We start from the raw sequence: 24902 nt of genomic DNA on the forward strand, positions 1-24902 counted from the left end.
GTCAGGTTTACTTCATGTATTGCCTTTTTTAACATCCTTAATGAGCTGAATGACTATGCAGGACAACGTGAAGTAGTTGCAGAAGAAATGGGACACAGAGTCTATGGAGAATTGATGAGATACTCTCATGATCTAAAAACTGAGAGAAAAATGGTAATTTCTATATTTTGATTTTATAATAGGATATCAAAATGGATGTCTTTGAATACTTTATTTACCCAATTTCATGAACTCAGCAATAAATATGTTTTGTAATACACATAATTAAAGTTATTCATGTATTTCTATGTACTTGTTTACTACAGTTATTAAAACCTGAGAATTGATATCTTGGGAGACAGTGCTTACTGGTAGCTTTTTTGCCAAAGTAAATTTCATATGTGGTACTGTTCTTGCATCATTAATAATAATGTCTTCCAAAGAATACTGGTAGCTACTGGAGATGTGTATCGTAGTGCATCAACTAGAGCACAAACTAGATAATGGTAATAGTAATAAAAAAGAATATATATATATATGTAAATCAAACTTATTTCTGGTGTTTTTAGCATCTTCAGGAAGGGCGAAAGGCTCAACAATATCTGGACATGTGCTGGAAACAGATGGATAATGTGAGTTGGGGGGGGTCTATCACATTAATAATACGCAATTTGTAAATGGAACTGATGTCAGCTCCCTTGTTTAGACTTTAACATTTAGTTATTTTATTGAATGGCCAAATCAGACTTAGTAACACCCAAAATACATTCCAAAGTGTTTGTAGTTCACTGCTTAAAAAATTCTTTTGCAAACAGCCATTTAGTGTGTGTATGTGGAGACTTAGTATTTATTCAGCGTAAAGAAATTAGGTTTTAAAACGGGTACAGACTTCATTCATTGCTTCTCAGTGGGCTCCTGTTCAGTAGTGACAATTTATTTCCATGAAGATGAAATCTTAAGTATTTGACTTGCACTTGAGGGCTTGTTATATGAGGTCTCTTCAAGAATACCACTGTAAGCCATGATCCTTTCAGGATTTAGAATTACATTTCCACAGAGAAATGCAGAAAGGAAATTTCTCTAGAACAGTTTATAGGCAGTGGTTTTAATGATTAGAAAATATAAAACAGGTATGTTCACGATGCATTCTGATATTCTGCTGTTTCTATGTCTTTGAAATTTATTGTCTTTGATCCAGATTATTGTGAAGCAAAACTGGAAAAGTGAATTTCTGTTTTGTTGTTGTGGACTCAGATAAGCAATGTCTTGGGTCAGTGTCATGTCAGAGAGGTTTAATTCATGGTCAGATGATCAGAATAGAAGCAGGTGTGAAGATGCTGAATAATACTTTAAAAAAAAGATACTTGAAGATATCTTTCATCCAGATAATTCCCAGAGTTCAGTTCAGTCAATCAGTTGTGTTCTGTGCATGGTATTTACTTGAGTGCAAGGTGACTGAAATTCATACAGCCTTTAAAGGGGCACATTAACCTCAGTTGCCTGACTCTGCTATGAAGCAGGAGTGCAGTGCTCACACAATCTCTATTGCCTGTTTGACTCTAGAGATACTAACATCTTGAGCTGCAGAAGTTTTTCCTACAGCAGCTATCTGGACAACAGCCAGATTTATTTAACATCAGGTATATCGAGTACTGTTGTCTATGCTGCTTACAGCTACGCCAGTTGATATGAATACTGATGATAATGGATGAATATGCTAAGATCTCATAATAGAGATAAATCCTTCTGTTTACCTTCAGAATAATTTAGTTGAATTTATTGAATTAAATTGAGTGTTTAAGATGTTAACTTTAAATTTTACAAATATAATTCAGGATTTGAGTTTTTTGCCTACCCTCCAACTTTCATTTAGGTTATTGAAGTCAGGCTAAACAGTGAACTTATCTGTTTTCTAATTTGCTGATGTTGTTTGTAATAGGTTATCTTGTATTTTGGTTTTCTGATATTTTATAGCGTAATTACAGTTGCTTTCCAGTTGCTACTTAAAGGAAACAGTTTGTATATAAAAGACAGTTGAATATATTTGATACTTGTTGCATGCTCCTATGAGAACAGTGTGTTTACTTAAATAAAAGTACTTAGAGAGTTTAAGGTCTTCATTTAAAGGAAGCTTTGATATTTAGAATTCAAAGTTGCTATACAAAACCAAAATGGGATAGTGGCTGTAGGAGGAGTAAGTTTGTCGTTTTTTTAGAGCAAAAAGAAATTTGAGAGAGAATGCAGAGAGGCAGAGAAGGCGCAGCAAAGCTATGAAAGACTGGACAATGACACTAACGCGACAAAGGCTGATGTTGAAAAGGTAAGAGCAGTGCCGTGTTTTTTTTAATGTGTTTTGTTGTTGTGTGTTTTGTTTTTGTTTTTACTCTCCCTTTTCTATAAGCATAATTTTTTTGTATGATTATCATCAGTATTTGCACAACATTTTTTGTATAAAATTATGTACAAAATATGTTTTCCTATTGCATGCAAAATCAAAGGTACAGTAAAATGTAAGAGTGCAGAGAGAGTATGCTTCATTATTCTCAAGATGATGCTGAGTCAGTTATTTTCTTCCTTTTCACTTCTATGTTTTTGGATATGTGTTTAAGCAGTGTGGCTAAAATGACCGTTGCTTTCTCTATATGTAACTAGATGTAAGTTGTCAGTATAAACTAAGGGTCGCATTCTTTCTATTTCAATTATAAGGGCATAAATTTCAGTGATGATTTTGATTAGTGTTTTTACATAGTTGGTGGTAAGGTAAATTATAATAATGCTATAATGCTATCATATAATAATGCTAAATATCATTGAAAAGCACAAGACAATTTTGAATTGATAACACTTTCCTACTAGGCTAAGCAACAGTTAAACCTGCGCACACACATGGCTGATGAAAACAAAAATGAATATGCTGCACAACTACAGAATTTTAATGGGGAACAACACAAACATTACTACATTGTCATTCCTCAGATTTATAAGGTAAAAAGTAAGAAAGTATGACTGGTGTTCTTTAAAGGGGGAATTAGCTTTTGTATGTCTCTCTCTCTCTTTTTTTTTTTTTTTTAGTGTTATAGTAGATCATTTTATGAGGAAATTAACATAATCTGATACAGTCTGCATTTTATCACAAGACTTGCTGCTTTCAGTAATTATGCTTAGACTTGCAATGGAAATACTCTTGAGTTTTTTTATTAAAGTTTTGTATTTTAGAGATGTGAAATATTACTGAAAGGTACAGTAAAATAAAAATTTGCAACATGAAAGCAAATGTTTAAAACAATCATTTTAGTAGGGTTTGATACCTAGTTCTCTCTTCTTTTTTTTTTTTTTTTTTTTAAATTCATTGATCTCAGTAGAGTTGTAGAAAAGCACACAGCTATTAGTGACTTTGTGGTTTAGTCCATCTCATATATCAGGTATATACTGGGTAGATTTGGAGGCAGAATTGCTCCCTCCTCTCCCAAGCGGTTATTGCTTTATCAGTATTAGTAGCAAACCATAAAACTCTCTAAAATAACAAAAAAGTAAAAAGTTAAATTAAATCAGTACTTTGAATCTGGAAAAGGACTATTTCTAGGTGCTTTGTATAACTATTAAATTTTGTTTGATGCTTTCAAAAATAGAGGCTTTCCAACATTAGTTTAAAATAAAATAGTTGGGGGCCATCAGCTGAGGGAGCATTCAGACACCTAGTGGTCTGTATGTTCAGCCATGTGGCTGTCAAAACTGATTCTGAGACGTGGAATTAGGAAATGAAAGGAAAGTGAAAAAGCTGACTTCATTTGAAGATGTATCAATTTAAGAATGCTTCATATTTTCTCAGCTGATTAAAGAATTTGTTACTATTTTAACTGGTAAGCAGCACTTCAGCAGATCTGTTATTACCAAACTGAGGGAGTTATTGCAGTCAAGTCCTGGGAGAAACAGCTTGGTTGACCTTGTATCTTGGATAAGAGTTTTTGTTTATTGCTGTATTTCCAGGGTTAAAGTCCATTATCATTGTGAGATGTATGTTTTCTGAAATCTCCAGTAAAAACATGAAGTCCTAGTCCTATTTTTTCTTGGGACTACATTTTTTTTATTACTTCCTTGAGAGTGTTGGCTATACATTATACGAGGTATTAATTGGAGAGGATAAAAGTAAAAGCAAAGTTAAAGAAGATGAGATTTCAGGTGGATATACCTATCACCAGAGAAATTATTTTGAAGTGGAAGGAGAGAGTGAGGAGATGTAGAAACTAGTAGAATTTTTTCATTATAGTTTCCATTTTTGCATGAAACAAATATTTTTAACAAGTAGGTGGTTGTAGGCATTATACATAGGCTTTAAAAAAGAATAGAGTCCAGTCCTTCACACCATTTAATTGTCTCATTGTCTCATTGTCATGAGTATTGTCTCATTGTAATCACTGTTCTGTGCATCTTAAGTCTATGTCTGAAATGACTTAATTTTTTTAAACTTAATTAGCTTCTGTTTTGTAAGGGAAATAAAAAAACACTGGGAAAGCACAGAAATTCTGTACTACACTGTGGTGACCACAGTAACTGCAAACATCAGGATCACGAAAAAATCCATAAATAAAAACTTCAATAAAATAATCCTTCTTTGTGCTTGCAGCAACTTCAAGAAATGGATGAAAGAAGGACCATCAAACTCAGTGAATGTTACAGGGGCTTTGCTGACTCTGAGCGCAAGGTTATTCCGATAATCTCTAAATGCTTAGAAGGGATGATCCTTGCAGCAAAATCAGTTGATGAACATAGGGTAAGTAAAATTGAGCTTCTTATTAAATGCACATGAGTAAAGGAACTGATACAGATGCTGTGGAGAGTGACATCACTGTTTAGTCTAAATGGTAGCTTCAACCATTGCTGGTGTCTGTTTTCTTCATGTTTTATTTCTTTCCTTTGATATGAAGATCTTTAACCATGTTGTGTATGATTTTGGACACATAGCATTGGGTATCACGAAACATCCCAGAATACCAGCATGGTTGGTATCTTCTCTGGTATGCATGAAATCATACAAAAGAGTGTTCAGTTAACACCCCGTTAGATCTTACTGTATCTAGTTTATGATTGTTACCTTAATTTCAGTGCTAATGTTGAAGGATTAGACGGTGGAATAGTAGCTCGGGCCTAAACCATGTTCTGTTTTAAATCTGTGAGAACCAGAGGGGACTATTTGCTGGGTTCTGAATAGCAGGGTTTACTTTGATTTGCACTGTTAGTAACACTACCGAGAAAAAAGAATATATGCTGTCTTACATTGATCTATCTACAAGCAGGCATTTTGTGTTCTCTGTTTCCCACCTGTGCCATCTTCGTGCTTAAAGAGAAAATCTGTCTCCATGTTTCCCTCTCCTTCTCTCTTGATGGCTTTGCTTGTTTTTCTTTTTAAACTCATTAATATCCCATGTTTAGGACTCCCAGATAGTGATAGACTGCTTCAAATCTGGTTTTGAACCTCCTGGAGATTTTCCATTTGAAGATTACAGTCAGAATATTTACAGAACTATCTCTGATGGAACCATCAGTACACCAAAGCAGGAAGGAATGAGAATTGATTCAAAAACTACAGTGGGCAAGGCTAAAGGAAAGCTGTGGCTGTTTGGAAAGAAGCCAAAGGTAACAATTTTGAAATTACTATTTGGAAAATTAAAATGTAAAGATTCATGGAAGCAGCAATTATTTATTTTACTATAACTTTCCCCTTGCCCTCCACTGTCCTTTTGAAGATGTACAAAGAGATCTGAAGGTTTGGGTAAGGTTGGATATTTATCACATTAAAAATGGGGAAAGCTTTGCAATTTTTCTTCTAGTCATTTGTGTCCTGGAATGTTTTTTATTAGGTATTTGATATTCTGCATGGGTTTAAATAGTGTAAATAAAAGTAGCTTCCAATTTCTGTGATTTTTAAATGGCCATAAATACTTTTTCCAATTGCGTAGAAGAGTTGTTGATTTTGAATGTCAAAATAAACAAAAAAGGTTGCGAGGGAGAGGTATGGTTTGAAAGCAGGCAGACTTCAGATCTCTTTAATATTACAACAAGCAACCTGCTTTTAACTGTTGTGTTTTATATGTGCTTTTATAGAGGAATATTATATAGATTTTTATTAAACTTGCTAGCTTTGAAAACATTTAAGTTTGCCTGAAGAAATTGAAATTTACAATACCTTACTGATAAGACATACTGTTGAAGCTCCATACACGTAAATATCCCAGAAGGAATATTACTAAGAAATAAGTAAAAAATATTCGTAAGCTTGATGGAAAAAAATTGAAAGCAGAGGAATTGCTCCTTTCAATTGATGCTTTCTGTGCTAGGTGCCTTCATGGATCGACAAAAAAGGTTTTCAATACAAGCATGAACTAGCTATATAAATGCAGGTACATGTTTAAATTTTACGCTAGGATTTTAGTTAGTATTAGAACATATCAGAAAGTCATTTTAATGATTCCCTCACATTTCAGTGAGGTTATTTTAACACTCCAAACCAGTATTTGCCACTTATTATAGAAAACTATTCTTACAGCTCATTAGTGGTAGGATTTTTTTTAACCAATTGATATTGTTCCAAGCAAGCAGATCTCTACATCTCCTTCTCACTGTTTGTTACATAACTGCAGCTGTGTTGAAATGAAAATCGATTATTTACTTCTCATGCAGCATAATTAATGTTTAATAGTAGCTTATCATTTCAGTGCATTAGTATATTTGTTGTGTTTGGCTGCAGAGATGGGTGGGATTTAACCTGTTCTGAGATCATGACTACTAGTTTGGTAATAAGCCATTTTCCCAAGAATTTTGTGCAGTCCCCCTCCTCCTGCTGTGGACAGTGAAGCAGTGAAAATCTAAATTGGTTTACAGTCTGAATGTTGGCTTTTACTGCAGTTAAAAGAAATTCCTTTGCATGATGATAGATGAAGAAAGCTGACAGTATTTTTTTTTCCTACTTTTTTTTTTTTTTTTTGGTACATAGCATTCAGAGACTCACCCCTACTGTTTCCTATATGGAATCACAGAAGTACATATACGTATATGTACTACGTGCACCTCTTCCTGAAATACCTAGAGGAAATGGAAGATTATGTCCGTTTTTTTCTCCTACTTTTCTGGGGAGGGATGGATGGATACACTTCAAAAAAGCAGCAGTTGGGAGCAAAATATCAAAATATATATAGATATATAAAATATTAAAATCTGTATTGTAACAGAAAAATACAATTGTAAATATTACTGAAAATTTAAGAAATACATTCTTTTATTAGCTAATATAAGGACATCCCCCCCCCCCCCACACACACACACAAACGCTTATTTACTGTAAATGGGGTATTTGTGGTAGCATTTGGGCCTTCATTTAACTGGAATTATGTCTGGTCTTGGCTTCCAGATGTACATTTACCTATTTTTGATGTTACCAGATAGAAAAGCCTTTTGGAAAGGGTATTAATTGTGCAGCAGAGGAAACAGAAAAATTGAAATGGGCAAAAGCAGCAGGGGTATAAGAGAAAAAGTGAGAGAAGCAATTTTTTAAAAGGGGGGGAAGAAATCAGAGAAAGCTCTAGGGATTATGTTGCTTAGGAATGCCGTTCAGCCATTATTTAAGTCCAATTTGACTACAGAGATTGAGTATACTTATTTTTTAGTCATTCTCCATAGATACACGTAGTATTTCTATTTACATAGCTTACCTGGTAAGGTGAATCAAAATGTATTGATTCACCTTACTGTTCACCTGGTAAGGTGAATCAACACGTGAGCAGGAATGCACAAGCTTCCAGAATGACTCTAACTAAGGTTCATTTAAATCATTTGTAAGGGAAAAGAAGAATTAACTGTTCTAAGAGAGGATATAAACAACTTCAGAACATTTTTTGGATCTTGTGGAAGTTGAGTCTAAAGCTTTCTTGAATATTCCTTCATTCTCTGAACCAACCTCTAACTCTGAAGTTGTCATGAAGATTCATGACAGAAACCTTTTAAAAGCAATGCAGTTGTAGTGTAAATGTGTCTGTGGAACGTTACAAGGTGTTTCTGTGTTGGATGGAAATTTTATAAGACAGACTTTTCATTTTAAAATCACTTTGAACATTTGGCTTATTTATTGCTTTCTTTATTTCCACATTAGCCACAGTCCCCACCCCTAACCCCTACTAGTTTATACACATCCAGTACTCCTAATGGGTCCCAGTATCCCATATTCTCCATTGAACCAGTGCATTATTGCATGAGTGACATAAAAACAGGGAAGCCCAGAATTCCTTCTTTCAGAAGCCTCAAAAGAGGGGTAAGTTGGATAACAAGTTGAAATGCATGATGGGCTATGAGCAGTGTGTTTGTGATGTGGCTTTTCTAATGCTCTTCACCCTCATTATAAGGCTTACTCTGTTTAAAGTAACACTTCAGCTACAACGTCACTTTCAGAATACTTCTTTTCATATTACATAGACCTTACCAACATATTAAAATTAAAACAGAAATACCCTTTACAGCATTTCCAAATACCGGTGCCTAAAATAAAGGTTTTATAAAGAGGGTGCTCAGCATGTGTTTTGATACCTTTTTTCATTGTTGTTCACATTCACAAATGTTTTCCTACCATCATGGAACATATTTTTGCAGTATCATTGGGTATATATATAGTCACTAGAAAAATCTGACAGATCACATCTTATTGCTGACTTTTAATTGAAATAATAGTAACTGTTGACAAGACTGAACTAAGAGAAGTTTTGTTTATCTTTTGTATATCAAAGGCTACAGCACATGGTGCTTGCAGATTTTGAAATAGTGAAATATTTTAACGCATTTTATGATGGATTGTTTTTCGTCATCCTAGGTCTGTTTAGGTAAAGTTATTGAAAAATTACTACCAAATGCTGCTTTCTGAGATTAATCAGTTCATTTACTGATCTATAATGGCATAATCTGCAAACAGATTTTGCTGGAAGACAGTAAAAGGGAATTGTTATGTGGTTTTCTAGCAACATTTATAGTTCTAGTGTAAATGTACTGGCGCTTTCCTGTTATGTTGGAGAAACACAGGCTGCCCAGCTTGTGTGTGCTATGATATAGATCCACATAATGAGGTAATTGGATGCATTTGATTATATTTAATTCATGATTTGCTCATATTTGAAAACAAAATCAACGTGCTGTCTCATATGCATTGAGAAAGGCTGGATACTGCAGATGTAATGTGGAGATCAATGCACAACAATGTTGTATTGCAGTAAGCAATTCAGAGGCTCTCTTGCTGTCATTCTGAACCAAAATAAGGTATATTTAAAATTTATTCAAATTTTACATTTATTTTCTTTAAGTCATGTTGTGGTATCTTATTTCAGGCCCCCAGATATTTTTATATTAGAATAACCATTCTACCACCACCATTTTTAGAAGATTCTTGTGCTCCTCTAAGTGTTTATGGAGGGCAGTTTCTTCTTTCTCCTTCTGAATTACTTGTGTTGTAATTTATTTTGGTCATGAAGATAATGTTCCTTCTTTAGCACTCAATGTAGAATTTGATTGTACAGTTGCTGAAATAGCAGAGATTTTGATGACACCATTTTTTTGTTTATCACTAGATCTATCAACACCTGGCTCACAAATCAATACCTTACAATATTAGTAGTTCTAGAATCTCTTACTGAAGCAAAAGATCATCTCCTAGCAACTACACAATGCCCATGGAAACTGAAACAGTATTTTAATTTTTTATTCTTAGTAATTCATTGATCATGCTGTAAAACTGTGAACTTAATACACAGTACTCTGTAAAATTAACAAGGAGTGGTAGTGTCATACAAATCTGGATTAATTCAAATATCCCACAGTATCAGATACTTTAATCTCTATAAATCTTTGAGATGAACACTTCATGTTTTATTTTGAAATACCTTGCAAATATTTTAATAGGTAACACATATATCAAGTGCCTTGAAATGTATACTGTAATTCTAGTAGATTGTGTGTTACAGATCAGATTTATCTTTTTAATACATCTTGAGTCAGTGATAAGTAGATGCTAGCATGATTCTGTTTTGTCCCTGGAAAATGATGTCCAAGTAGTACTGACGGGAAGAATTGTCAAATGGTATTTTAATTTGTTTTGGCTTCTACTGAGATTTATCCATGAGTTGCCATATACCATATAATAAGCATACTAGTTATTTTGTTTTACATGCCCTGTATAAGATGTCATTCAAGGCACTAGAAATTGCAAAACCAAACTGTTATCATTCCGTACTTCATGCATTAGATTTTTCCTGTCACATGCTGTATAGAGAAAGCAGCACGCAGTAACTTAAGTTGTGACTCTATATAAAAGTAATAGGCTGTAGAAAAGTCTTAAGTGCAGCTCCTCCTTTCGTTTATTAGTACTGTTATTCTTTACTGTTTTTCTTTGAAGTCTTAACATTTCCAGGTAGTGTTAGTGCTTGTGAGAGGTCTTTGCTCAGTGCTACTTGATACATCAAATGGATATGTTGTATACATAAAAGTAGTTTGTTCTTATAGCCATTTTATGTCTGTCCTGGTTTCAGTTAGGACAGAAGAGGGAGGAGAGGAGAGGAGAGGGAGGGTGAGCAAACGGCTGTGTGCCAGGTTAAACCACAACAGTGTCTTTGGACTTTATTGAGGTTTCTACCATGGTAACATTTGCAAAGGAGTGTCATTTTCTTTATGGCTAGAAATTCAAATTTGAAGTGTGTGCTTTAATCAACTGTCACAACAATTGTTGAAGGTCATAAATGATGTCACAGGTAACTGTATTCTAAGTTGCTTGGCCTTCCTCTGGAAAGGCTTGTACTAGGTCATTGATCTTCCAAATGCTGTGGCATGTTAAGCCAAAGCTTTGACACCTGTCTGTTTTATTTGCTTCCTCTAAGGATGAACTTGTAACTCTCTAAATGGCTTTATTTTCATCTAAGTAAAACATTTTTAGGATAGCAGCAATGACTCAAATGCGCTGTTTTCAGAAAGTAAAATTATTCACTTAAAAGGTCTTTGTTTATTGTAGTTCTGCTTTGATAATAACGTAAAACACTTGGTAAAAATTACCTTTGTAAAATTGATGGTAGTGGATTGTTAGCTATTATTAACAAAATATTTGCATATGGCTGATCAGTCCTTCATCATCATTGAATTCTGCTATTTTGTGTGTTGTTGGCTGTGTGTTCGTTTCTTCTCCCACAACAGAAGTTCTTTAAGCATATTATTTGAAGCACTAAAATTCAAAATTTGTTCAATGAATTTGTGTATTACAATTCTGTAAGTTAAACTACCCATTATCACCTAGTGACATTTTTAAAATCAGTAATGCTTAAAGCAGAAGTGCATTTCTGATTATTGTAATTTGCTGTTCTTGTGCTCATAGTAAAATGTATTTTTTATAATTTTAAAATTTTAGTCTTTAAAAATATTTTGAAGATATGGTTTTAGGCATTAATCATTTTTGTAACTGGTCTTTGCATGTGAATAATTTCCCGTTTCTTTCTGTTTTCAAATGAACTGTGCAGTGGTCGGTGAAGATGGTAAGCCCGTGTGCTGATCTGTCTGCTGTACTTCTGCTAAGATAGCATGAAAGTAATCTTTTGAAAGTGTTTCCATATCATAACTGCTAAGTCAGGTGCTGAAATGCATCTCCAGACTTTCCACTCTCATACACAGTCATGTTCTTATTCATCCATGCTTAATGTGAGATAATTAGATATGATCCAGCTGCAACTAATTCTGTGATTTTGGAATTTTAAGGTTGACCAGTATTCATCAGCTGGTGATAATGGAAATAAAATAAAATAGCAGCATAAAATAGTTATACAAAAAGAGTACAAAACTTGTTTAAAAGAGAAATATTGAATACTGCAATATTCACTCACTTGAATTTAACCAAACATTTGCAGGGGAGATGATCTTTTATGTTCAGGAGTATTAGAAAGCTTTTGTATTTGAAATAAATGAGGCTTTTAAAAATTAAAAGCACATCTTAATATTATTATTTTGCAGAGTAGATCAGCAAAGTTCACATAAGTAAGTGTTCTTCTGATTATTACTGTAGGAAAGGTAGTTTTAACTAACATTTAAGGAGCAATCACACAGAGGATGTGATTATCTTTTTCTTTCCTGGTAGCACGTAAAAGCACCTGAAAAGACTTTTCCCCAGAAAGAAGAGCTCTTGCTTTATTTTGGAAACAACATATCTTGATTATTCATCTTTTATGGTGTCTTGTATTCCCTCCTTAAAAAGTAATTAGATGATGATTTTACAAGTGAAAAAGAACCAGGAAGTTGAGGGGCAAGAAGATCTTAAGAGGGGGACATATCTAGAACATTGGAATTAGCATCTGAGCGTAAGGCTGCTTGTATTAAGATCTTGACAGTTACGTTTCTATCAAATTTCCTCTTGTGAAGAGAAATGTCAAGTTCAGTTTACCTCTGAGGAGGGTTTCTGTAATGGCAAGCAGGTTTCTTGGGCTAAAAATAACTTTCTTATACAACTAGCACAAAAGTAATGTAACTTTCTGTTATTAATAAGTGTACTGTATTTCCTTCTTAAAAAGTAGTGTAGGTGTCTGTCACCCAAAGGGAAGAGTTGGCACAACATATTCACAGGATATGTAAAAATTTCTTCCCATTCTTAATACACACAAGTCCTTCCATTCTTCATACACACAAGTAACCCTGGCACAAGCTTAGACTATAACAATAATTGGTCTTAAGAATAAAAAAAAAAGGGGGGGGGGGTGAGGGGATTGTGTATGAAAAGTAACTTTTTTTTTCCTCACTGAAGCATTCTTTTTTATAATTAAAAAGGTGATGTAGAATATTTAACCAAGTTTCGAGTCAGTAAGAAATTTAAGTCATAATTTTCATGATACAAATTCTGTGCTCTGTCAACTGGTTTTATGCTAGGTAAAAATGTATCACAACTTTGTAAGTCTAATTGAGATTCTTGTAATATGTTCTCTAGCAAGACTGATGAACTTCTGAAAGGGAATTACAATGCTGTTTTGTAATGAAGGTCCAAATTATGGTATTCTTCTTTTGACAGCATCTAAATAGCCATAGAAAACATAATCCTAGGAAAGAATCAATTATGTACACACTATTATTATATACACAACTGAGACTTTTGTTCTGACTGAAATTACTGTTAGTAATTAATTCTGATTTTGCTAAATCTTATTTAAGGGTAGTAGATATAACAGGGAGGTTCATGGCTCAGCTTTTCAGACTAATTATTATTAAGCCTAGAAATTACTAATTATAACCCTGAGACACCTATTGCAGAAGGCAAAACGAACCTTAAATGAGTGACTACAAGCTGGCACCAAAAGCTTGCATTTATTCTGTTGTGGTCTTTTAAAGAGCTGTGCGTCAAGTAGAGAGTTTTTAAGAAGGTCCATCCTTGCTTCCAGTGACCGCTGTTCATGTGTGGGTATGTCAGTTCAGCTGTCTCAATGTGTGTGTGCTGTTTCTTTAATAGCATTCATATTTGCAGGGCCCTGCACTAGAAGACTTCAGTCACCTCCCTCCAGAACAAAGGCGCAAGAAACTGCAGCAGAGAATTGATGAACTCAACAGAGAACTACAGAAGGAAACTGACCAAAAGTGAGTGCATTTTTTTTTTTTTTTTTTAAGAAGTTCATCATGGGTCCCTCTATGTCTGTTTCAATTGAAGTCCTCTGCTTAAGCCAACAGCTCTCGGACGTTAGGAGAGAATATGCTATTACAAGCTATTACAAAGCATTTTTAGTGGATGCTTTGTTTTATGTAGATTGTTATCATCACCTCCTCCTGCTGCTTCACTATAATACATATTTCGATCCTAATGTTGCATAGGAAACATTGGATCTAAAAGCATGCCGTTAAAGAAAAAAATCACTGCATAGGTCTGTTGAGCAAGAGAGCTGCAGCTTAGTGCATTATGAAAAGAACATAATTAATATTTAGGAAATTGTGTATAACAGTACAGACAACAGTGTTGACACTACATAGAGAAGAGTTGACAGTTGGATTCCTTCCATGCTAAACATGACATGAAAAAGTAAAGCAAAATGTTAAGATGACAGAATGGGAAAAAGAGTTAGGTGTGTTAAAGGGAGCTGTAGTTCCTCATGTCTGTGCTTAGGATCTAGGAACTCTAATCATGGGTCAGGCTCTCATATACCTAAATATTATTTTAGCTTTAATGAACCAGTACAGATGTTTGTAATTGTATAATTATTGTGGGGTTTTGTATACTGTTAGAGATGCCCTCATCAAGATGAAAGATGTTTATGAAAAAAATCCCCAGATGGGTGATCCAAGCAGTCTGCAACCAAAATTAGCTGAGACAATGAGCAACATGGACCGTCTTCGGATGGAAATACACAAGAATGAGGTGAGAATCTAAAACAATTATTCAGAAAATATAAATGAATGGTAATGGTGTAGTTTGCTTTATGGGTTATAAATGTTGCAGTCATGAAACTACTTGGTTTAACAACAAGCTCCCAATACAGTTGTCCCTAGGGTATGCTATTTTCAGGTATGTTAGTCTAGCTAGAATAAGGGTATACTTTATTAAAGATGCAAACTGTTGAGAAGAATTTATTAATTACTTATTCTGCAATTCATAGGAGATTAAAGTTTTTTTTTCCTTACTACCTAACTCAAGTATGGAGCATAGGCTAAGCAGAGAGGATTAGATTAATACTTCATATGGAAATAATTACAAGATTTCATGTGTGAATGCAGTTTCTTTGTGGCTGTGTACTGACAACTAAACAGTGTGCAGTTAAGTGCATTTTTGAAATGGTTCTTGCTGGTTTAGAATCAACTTTTGTCTTGAAACCAGTATTTGTCTTTTTTTTTTCCCCCCCAGGCCTGGCTCTCTGAAGTTGAAGGTAAAGTAGCAGCCAGAAGCGACAGGCGGCACAGCAGTGATATCAACCACCTTGTAACACAGGGCAGAGAGAGGTCATTATTCTATCTCTACTGCTTTCTTATCTTATGCTAGAATCAATACATTTGTCTGATAGTTAAGAGAAGGTGATGGTTATTCCTTATCCTCTGAAAGTTTATTTTTCTAGAGGAAAATCTTACTGGTTCTGAGCACTAGAGCTCACTTCACATCATTACGGTAGCACAGAAAAATTGAGTCTAATGAAAACAACCACTCATTATTTAAGAGACACAACCAGTGTCTCTTAAAGTGAACTCTTTCCATTCCATAAGGCTCATCATTTTTCCGTGTTTTGTAGAGACAGATATGTCAAAGTTATGTGTTCTTGTAGCAGAATTCAGTCCAAAACCTTTGTTAGATCAAAACATTTTCAGAAAATCACCTCCAGGAGCAAATATAAACACTGTTAACAGGCCTTCCCAGAACAATATGGTCTTACCCTTCTGTGATGCATGTTCGGTGTTTCAGAACTAAAAACTCCGAAGAATCCTCACATTCCAATCATTATATTACAGCCCTGAAGGGAGTTACACGGATGATGCAAATCAGGAAGTTCGAGGCCCACCACAGCAGCATGCACATCCAAATGAATTTGATGATGAGTTTGAAGATGATGATCCATTACCAGCTATAGGACATTGCAAGGCAATATATCCCTTTGATGGTAAGGTTGACAACATACACTACAATTCCTTCAGTAAAATGTATGGATTTCTTTTGGTACAGAGAAGAGAAGTAAAATGATTTAAAGTAAATTAAGTTTTATGAGTAACTAGTTGCTTATAAGATCTGTGGAAATATTTTATAAGCAAGCTTAATTCATACGCAGTACTTTTCTGCTGTTTTAAGATAAATATTAGCACAGCTACTGGCAAATATTCAGCTTTACAAATAAGACGAGGTTTTCATCTGCAAGCCTGTTTGACCATATGTTCTCTTGCACAGATTTTTTGATACTTCCTGTTTATATATAATCTGTAAACTATGGTCTGGAAAAAAGACTTGAAATTCTGTCTGCACATTAAGACTTCTTTGCCTTTTGTTTTCCCAGGTCATAACGAAGGCACTCTGGCAATGAAAGAAGGGGAAATTTTATACATTATTGAGGAGGACAAAGGAGATGGGTGGACAAGAGCTCGGAGACAAAATGGAGAGGAAGGCTATGTACCAACGTCATATATAGATGTAACGCTAGAGAAAAACAGCAAAGGTGCAGTAACCTATATCTAACAGTAAACTGGCAGCTTACAAGTATACATTCCGCAGGGAAAATAGTGGACAAATAGTAAGTCACACAGGTTCATGGAAAGCATTAGAATAACAGAAGTGAGGAGGGGCCTGTTGTTTGCAATGTGAGTTTGCCACAGCTTTTTCAGATATGACAGCATTAAATTGGTCTACAGTTTTGGCCAGTGTTTTCTACTTTGTTTCACTGTTCCTGCTCTACAGAGAACTAAATCCAATTCAACTATTAAATGGAGAAAGACCAGGATTCCTGCTTGTTCTACACAGTACTTTGTTTGGTTTTACAGAAAACTGAAATTTAAGTTTTAAAGACTTCTAAGATGTACTGTTCCCATTTCTTAATTTAAACTATATATTTAAACCAGAGGTTTTTTTCCTCTAATAACTAACTGAACTTGGTTACTGAAAATTATTAATTTCCTTCCTTAGCAAATACTTGGCAACTTTCACTTCTTAAACAGGAAAATCTTTTCTGATTCTAAAAGCTCAACAGAGCTACTCAGGAAGAAACAGTATGATTAAAAGGACAGAAAGTCCACTGACCTGTGTTTCTCCTTCCCTGTCTGTGGTTGTAAAGTAAAATGTTGTGTACAGAACACAACTTAATGATTTTAACTCTAGATACCTTAAACCTAAAGAAACCCCACCAAAACTGAAACACTACCAAAAAATCAAACAAGCCAACACTTGTAATTGTTGATGATGTTTCACTGAATTTTAAGCTCTCTGCTCCGGAAAAGGGAATGATTTTATGTTCTTAAGTTGTGCCTGTAAGCTAAGTCTTTGAATTGCATAATGTTTAGTTTGAAATCAAGCTCTTGAATGTACAGTAATTAATTCCCTCACTGTTAATCACTGAGGTTTGGAAACTGCATTGCACTACTTGATTACTAGAGAAAAAAAAAAAAAAAAAGAAAAAGAAACTAAGCTAAAAACTAAAAGCTTGTATTTGTAATGTGGATTTGTGGAAGTAATACAAGGCTAATGCATAGCCACTGAGAATGGCCTGTTAGATCTGAGCACACTTCTCTGTCTTCTAAAGGCCTTCAGTAACTTTGTTCTTTTCTTTTTCCTCTTGGACTGCAGGTTCCTGAAGCGGGTTTCTGAGAAAATGGGCGAGATCTTGAAGGAGGTTACATGCAGCTGCTTGGGGCGGGGGGTGGGGGGAGAAGGTATTAGACTGGGAGGCCCATTAAACAAGGGGAAAAGCTAGTTGCATGAATGCATGCAGACATACATTTAGTCACTAACATTCTTAGCATTTCCATACATAATTAAGGATGCATTACAAATTCTTAAATTCGTGCAGGAAAATAGCATTTCTTTACCAGAGTAAAAAGGCAACTGCTCCTAAAATTTTTTGTTTTCGTTGTCATAGGTGGTCCGAAGGGCACAAACTAGATTTTAGCTTGTGCAACATTTTGGTCATCTCATTTATACTTTTTTCCAACTCATGTAATTGGCAGTCATTTAGAACCATGTCAGTTACCAGTCTGCCTGTGCCACCTCCATGCTCGCCCTTAACCTCCTCTTGCATGCCTAGGACAGTCGGGCATGTCTGTGTAACACTTTTTTGACATCATTGCTTTTCTTATTTTGTAACAAATCATTCTGTTTAAATATCTTCAACACTAGAATTTTATCCCAGTATCCATGTATGCTGCTATAACTTTTCCACAACTTTTCCACTGCAACCATCATTACATTCCAGTTTTTGGCATAACTGATAAGAGACCATAATGTATTTATGTTGATTTGGGGAAATAATACATCTCAGCTCTACCCTACAATCCAGTCAAGAGAAACTCCTAGACCTGTAGTCCATCTTCAGCACTTCAGTAACCTACTGTGCGCACTGAAAACCTGGAACACCACCAGAGATTCACCACTGCGAGCTAATGACTGTTTTCAGAAGTCGACTGCTTGCCATTCAAATGCTGCCTTAAACTAGAGTGCCTAAATCTGTTGTTTGCCAACACTACCACTTACAGTATCTCACAAAGGGCTTTGTGTCTCAGCTCTTTCCACAGTGCTGCAGCTGCTGAGGTAGCCACGGTAGGTGTTTTCTAGAGTTCTACATTACAGGATACATGGTGCATCATGACTTTTATACATTGGGACGCATATCTCTTAATTTGACTTTAATATTTTAAAAAATATTTTTATGGAACCTTTTAGTTTTTGACTATGAAGTTCCCATTTTAATTACTGCAGTGCTAGTCTGTTTCCAGGTGATGCTTCATTGTATGGACCTGTTGAAATTTGAGTGATACTTTGTAATGATCTATGTGCACTTTTACTTGTAAACAATTGAAATTTGGATATGTTTATACGTGTAAATATAGTTGTCTGCAGTGCCCCTATTGCTTATGTTGTCTTGCCTCCCATTTGTGGTTCTATTAATAACTACATCATATCTGATCTATTAGGGTGATAAGAATTAGACTAGCAATGTTGGGCAGGGGTGGGAGGGATACTTGCATCAAACAAAGCTTGTCAGCCCAGCCAACTGCTGTTTGGGGAAATGAAATAATAATCAAAACATCCTGTTTTCCTGGGGTCTGAAGCAATATTTGGATGTAGCAGTGCTGGATTCTTTTTAATTTCAGTGTTATTAGGAACTGTACTACGAGTAAAACTGAATTTGAGTGACTTGTGTAGAGGTTTATTCCTTTTGTTATGTATACCACTATTACACAGCTTGACCTAGTGTATTATGGGGGCTATTAAACTCTAAAGTTTAGATTTTTGGAGCTTGTATACAGGGTTATTTATATAATAATGTGACAATACTCAATACTGACAAAACTACTTATGTAGTTTTTGTTTTGTTTTAATTAGTGCTTTTTTATTTTAAAGCTAGAAGTTGGAAATGTGATCTGTGTATTTTCTGCTAAAGGGCCTGTGGTTTGTTTGCCTGGCTAACAGCCTTGCAGGTCAGTAATAACACTTCCTGGTAAAGGACTGAATGTTCTTTTCATGCTACTGTTTGTTTTTCTAAAACCAGGATTTGCTTCCTTTGGAGGCAGGTTGCTTTCATGAGGGATAGTGCAACTTGTTATGAGGGTTATTAAGCATAGGAAAAAAGACATCTGTCCTTGCGTAGCTAGTTATAAATCACTTCTTCTAAAATTTTGAACGTGAATTGTCTTAACGAATCTTACATTTTCTAGTAATTTTTCATCTTTTTTTTTGTGCACATGTTGATTTCTTAAATGTTAAATGCTCTGTTTTAAAATAGTGTTCTCTGTTGAGAATATTTTCATGGAATAAAAAATCTTTTCATGGTCTAAATAATTAGTTTCAACCTTTTTCTTCTATTAAGATTGACAGGGAGACTTAGAGCATCCCAGCCTAAACAGGAAGTTTGTAACCTGCTGTTGTGGTTCTAGAACCTTGGCACTGATTACAGATGGTGGGAACAGAATGCTACCCTTTTGGTATTGGTCATTTTTCTGGTTAGCCTACTCACTATTCCAGTACTTTCAAATGCTGTAACATCTCACTCCAGAAGCAGGCATAATGACAAACAGTAAATTCAACACTAACCATAGTTCTTGCCTAAATATTTGTACAATTTCTGAGAACACTGAATCTGTATTTGACGAAGTAGAATTTGCTGCTAGAGCATTTTTATGTAAACATCATGAACCCTGATTATCTATGAAAAGTGCTAACAACTTACCTTTTGCTGTCATCCAAGAAAAAATGTAAGTACTGCTTATCAAAATGATTCACATCCATAGATGATGAAGCAAGTTTACCATATACATACACCCACATTTAGTCGTATTGGAAAGCATTTTAATCATCTGGATTATTTGTTCTCACCATTTCATCATTCATTTCCTGGCAGCATAGCTGTTGTACAGGCTCCAGTAAAAGCCAAAGTCCTACAGATTGTCTTAAAAAAAAACACTTTTAAGTTGTCCCATCACAAACACAACTAATTTTCTACTTTCATAGGTAATGTGAAATTTAAGCCTTCTTTTGCAGTCACAGATCATTTCTTCAACCACAGTATGCAAATAATTTTGCATAAAGATAGACTTTAATTCACAATTCTGTACATGGTGTTTTGTACTCAGTTAAGGAATATTATACAACTGAAATTTTCTGCAGTGTCACATAGTTAATCTATCACTTCATTTACACTATTTGCTTCATTTTAATATCATTAAGAGGCTGATGCCCCTTGTTGTAGACATTATGAAAACATTGCAACACTAGAGAAATACGGAAAGCTGTAAAACTATCTTACAGGGATAACCTACCTGTTTAAAAAGATTATTAAATGACTTGGTGCCACAGTAAATAAATAATTTGTTTTAGAAATCAGTAGTTTTAAAACAAGTGTGCATTGTGCAGTTAAAAGTTCTAAACATCTTGTGAAATGCAAGAAATTTGTGCAGTATCAAATTACCAAAAGAAAACTATGGTTATTTCAAGTATATCACTTAATAGTGTTTAGAGTCTTAGATATATAATTGTTCCACCTGCTTCACCAGAGGAGGTTCCAGTTTTCGGGAAAGTGCAGTTAAAATCTGGCTGAATTTCTCATATCTTTCATTTTGATTAACTTGTGCTCCTTTGCTGCCCCAGAGCAATCTCATCTGAAATTCTGTCTTGAAGATTTCACTCATCTCTTCATCTGGTTGGAAGCCTAGTAAGTAAAAAAAAAATCCCACAGTATCACCATCAAGCAAGTTTTTTTTACTTCGAAAAAAATGGCTTTTAAATTGCATTCCCTCCAATTAAGATAAGCTTTAGTACACTGGTTTCTTTTCCACAATTCTTTTAACAAGCTAGAAGACTGGTGAAACTCTTTTCCTTTTGTCATATTCCAGTACCATTCAAATACTAGGATAGGCTTTCCTAGACCAACTGTTATGGTCTAGAATAGTCATTATAGCCTGTATATAATTGTCATTATAATCATAGCCTGTAATTACTGATGTATACCTGCTGCCTGCAGAAGTACTTACATGTCTTCCCCTTCTCAACTTTTTCACTGCAAGTTTAAATTACAGTCATATTACTAACACATTGCTGCTTTCTGGCTGCAAACAGTCAAGATCTTGGTGTTGTATCTTGGTCTGATGGTAAAGAATTTTACTGTGGTGATTTATTTGCAAAGATAGGAATAGGAATTTTAATTGTATAAAAGGCAATAAGTTATTCTCTGTCCTTCCTGTACTTATATTCAGTTGCTAAAAGATTGAGCATATTAAGTCCTGAGACCTTGGAGAACATTTTGCAGAAATGTATGCTGTATTGCTTATTGTAGAACTATAGTGATGACTAACTTGCTGTCTGTTTTTAAACAGTATCCATGGTATCCCTAGCCTACGTTTCCCGCAGCACATTTGCTACCATCTCAGCTTCCATGAAAGCTGAGAATTTATTGCAATAACTTCTATTGTCACTTAAGCTAAGATCTTATTCTTCAGACATAACCCACACATTCTGTTAACGTGCAGGAGCATCTCCTGCTGGTGCTCCCTACCTTCCAGCATCCGTTCTGCGGTCAAGCTGTACATTTCTGCATTCTGTGCTATTTGTCGAGCTGTGATCAAGTGCTTGAGCATTATTTCACAGCTTTGGTCACTGCTTTCCCACAGGTCCATCCCTTCAAAAATGACAGCTTGTCGCTCCATTAAGGTAACAAGAGGCATCAAGAGTGGCACTGTTATGTTGTTCTGTGGAGAACTGATCATCTCTGGAATACAGAGTAACATACCATATCATCAGACATTGTAAAAGTGCTAACTGAAGAAGGTGGTATAATTGCAATATTCTTTTCAAAGTCAGAAACTGGTGTTTGTCTCCCACTTTTCCTATTAGCACCTCACCTCAGATGCACCTGAGGAAGATAGCCAGGATAAATTAAGTGTTGGAGAACAGTAATTGCTACAGGAGAAGGCTCTGCTGAAATATTGGTGGCACAGAGATTTTAAACATGCTTAGCCACAACACAGTCTGTGGGAGCAACAAGTATTCCTTCTCTAACGATTCTTGTAGCCACAGAAATGTGCAGAGAAATATTACCTCCCCCTTACACCCCTATGGAGACTAGGGCAGAAAAAAAAACAAAACAAACAAACAAAAAGACTGATGCAGGAGCAGTTGATGTGATCAGAGGAATTATCTGACTAACCCATTCTTTGTATTTCAGAATTCATCTTCTGATCCTACAGGCAAAGCTTATAAAAAGCAAAAGCTGCCAGAAAAAAACTTTTTCTTCCCTGTATAGGACGAGGGAGATTTTTGTCCCGTCTTTGAAGCAAGATGCTGCAGAGTCATTCCTCTCAGTTTCTGCTCTGCTGCATCTTCCACAGAGGTGGGTGTGGGGTTGAGCAGACGTTACATTCACACAATGCTACATTCTACATGGATGCACGCATACAAGCACATGCTCATGTGTGGCTGGCAGACTGTTTCCTTCTATTTCATTGTTTCATTCTATTTCATTAATCTACATTATATAAGGTCATGTAGTCAATTTATGATACATGGTTACAAAACAGCAGCTGCCTCACATCCCTCCACCTGCAAGTGGTAGTGGGGAGAGGTAAAAATATAAACAGAAACCAGTATCATTCTTACTCACTCTTCCACTCACCTTGTCCTTCATGCAAAGCTTTGCTAAACGGCTTCAGCTGTTTTTCATACATAATGGCAGTCTGAGTATAATGATGTCTTAAAGAGGTCCAGGTTTGTTCTAACCTAGTGACCTGTTCAAATGAAATAGGAATATCCATTTTTTTACTTCAGTAATTCACAGAAGAAACACACTGCTACTGTGTAAATTAGTTAAAATGAACCAACAAACAACTCCATGTTTTGGAACATAAAGTGAAAGCAGATTTTTACCTGTGGCATTTCCAGTGCTTTCATAATGGCAGAAAACGCATACAAATCCCCCAGCGAGTCCTTCAGCTCCACTGCGACTTGGATGATCCTGTTTAATGTTGCAGCTCTGTCTTCTAGATTTCCTGTGCAACCCAAGATATCCACAGCTATTCCTATTGCCATAGTATTATGCCTGCAAGTGAAACAATTTGTACTGCTGGTTATTAATTAGTAAAATAATAATACATTATGCTGTACATTAATTCAGAGAAGATCAATTCAAAGGTTTATTTCAACATTTTGTGCCTAGCAAACATACTTATTTGCGCTTCTTAAAAACATCTTTGTATCAAGAGCAGCAGTGCCATTACACAGAACATATTTTTTTCCAAAATTATGTTCTAATACATTCTCCTAAGATACTAATTACTATTGTGCAGCCAGATCTCTTGTGGTACTCTGTTCAAGGAAGGTAAAACCTGGTTAATGGCCTGCCAGTGTTGTAGGACAGTAGTTGTGAAGTCCACTCAATAGTAAGCACAGAGCATGGCTGACTGCCTGAACTAGCCAAATGAGTTACTTTTCATTTCACTCCACACTTGAGTATGTCAAGCACACTTTATAGCATGCTAGCTGGCTGGCTATCCCTCATGTTTTGAACACAAAGTTCTGCTTTTTCAGTTCAGTCATGCAATGAATGACTGAACCCTGTAGAAAACAGCTCCACCCAGTTCCTGTTGTCCTCCACACAAATCTTGGGATCTTCCCCCTAAATTTCAGCAGTTGAACTACTGAAATCTGAATCAGAGAAACTAGATCAGGATAGAAGATGCTAATTATTATGCATTAACTTGTGCAGAGGCTTTACAGAAAACTGCCGATCTCTAGTGGCTTTTTTTGTTTGTTTGTTTTTGTGTTTTACTTTAAGGGCAGTTCTTCTGCCCTTTTCCCCAGTTGCAGAAGGTTATTATCGTCATTCTATACCACAAACACATGCTCAGATAGAACATAGGTCCTCTGAACTTTACCTAAAATCCAAGTGCTTAAACGAGAGCTGAAGATGTTCAGCAGATCTAGGACCCTGCTTTCCATACCATTTGCCTTTCCCTATATTACCAGGATGGAGTTGCCCTATGATCTCAAGGAATTTATTTTTGCCAAAGAAGTGATAAAGTATCTCACTAAATTATCTTCTGTACACATGAATTCAGAAAACCTTGCAAGAGTGCATTCTTTGAGGAGATGTTGAGTGCAAAGCAGCAATGCCTTCACCTTCTGGCCATCTGCCCTGTGTAACAGGAACATTTACCTTTCAATTAGGTCCAGACGCAGTTGGTGTCCGTAAGGCAGGGTAATCAGTTCAAGACCAGAGTTTACTCCCATAAGCCTCCTTATTTCTTCAGAAACTCCCAATATCCTTGCCACCTGACAAGTGCAAAAAATTGTGTTTTAGTTTTGAAACTTTTTTTAAAATAACAACAGAACTACCACAAACCTGCCCACATAGAGGCAGTCCAGAGCAAGACACACACAGCTGAGTGTACAACGTTAGAATAGTCATCTAAGAACAACTTAATTAACTTACGGACAGTCGGTGCATCATATAAGAAGGCCTTTTTTCATCACAAAACTAAAAACATGTGACCTAAATGCTGTAATTTATGTCTTTCACACCCAGTAAAAGTTTCGTATGCAAGCTCCAGGAAATGTGGTGCTCTCTTGTCCTGATGCTTAATCAACATGGTACTGCTTTTTGGCCTTAAAGTACATGCACATTACACAGTGTGCTTTGCTCTCTTCATTTCTAAAAATACAACATTGCAGAGAATTGTTGAGAACTAGAGGGTTCTCATAAGGATTAATC

General features: G+C 35.4%; 2 protein-coding genes across 11 annotated transcripts in view; one reads left to right on the forward strand and one right to left on the reverse strand.

Moving 5' to 3' along the window:
- Positions 1-18549, forward strand: part of FNBP1L (formin binding protein 1 like) — a 51109-nt gene extending 32560 nt beyond the window's left edge. For 2 of the 4 annotated variants that reach the window (XM_084528351.1, XM_084528353.1), the window contains exons 4-14: positions 6-153; positions 549-611; positions 2195-2299; positions 2836-2964; positions 4604-4750; positions 5410-5613; positions 13496-13605; positions 14245-14377; positions 14861-14955; positions 15457-15605; positions 15993-18549. In XM_084528351.1, coding sequence (XP_084384477.1) covers positions 6-153; positions 549-611; positions 2195-2299; positions 2836-2964; positions 4604-4750; positions 5410-5613; positions 13496-13605; positions 14245-14377; positions 14861-14955; positions 15457-15605; positions 15993-16171 — 1462 coding nt within the window. In that variant the 3' untranslated portion in view covers positions 16172-18549. Of the gene's footprint in view, positions 1-5; positions 154-548; positions 612-2194; positions 2300-2835; positions 2965-4603; positions 4751-5409; positions 5614-8122; positions 8282-11513; positions 11529-13495; positions 13606-14244; positions 14378-14860; positions 14956-15456; positions 15606-15992 lie in introns of all 4 variants that reach the window. The other 2 variants (XM_084528354.1, XM_084528352.1) reach the window with 2 other exon arrangements.
- A 1669-nt stretch (positions 18550-20218) lies between these two features.
- The window catches only part of BCAR3 (BCAR3 adaptor protein, NSP family member), a 97681-nt gene continuing 92997 nt past the window's right edge, over positions 20219-24902 (reverse strand). For all 7 annotated transcript variants that reach the window (XM_084528345.1, XM_084528347.1, XM_084528348.1 and 4 more), the window contains 5 exons: positions 24348-24463; positions 23060-23231; positions 22809-22920; positions 21693-21905; positions 20219-20849 (listed from right to left, as the gene is read on the reverse strand). In XM_084528345.1, coding sequence (XP_084384471.1) covers positions 20662-20849; positions 21693-21905; positions 22809-22920; positions 23060-23231; positions 24348-24463 — 801 coding nt within the window. In that variant the 3' untranslated portion in view covers positions 20219-20661. The remainder of the gene's footprint in view (positions 20850-21692; positions 21906-22808; positions 22921-23059; positions 23232-24347; positions 24464-24902) is intronic.

The sequence above is a fragment of the Aythya ferina genome (assembly GCF_964211825.1).
Source record: "Aythya ferina genome assembly, chromosome: 8".
Classification (NCBI taxonomy): domain Eukaryota; kingdom Metazoa; phylum Chordata; class Aves; order Anseriformes; family Anatidae; genus Aythya; species Aythya ferina.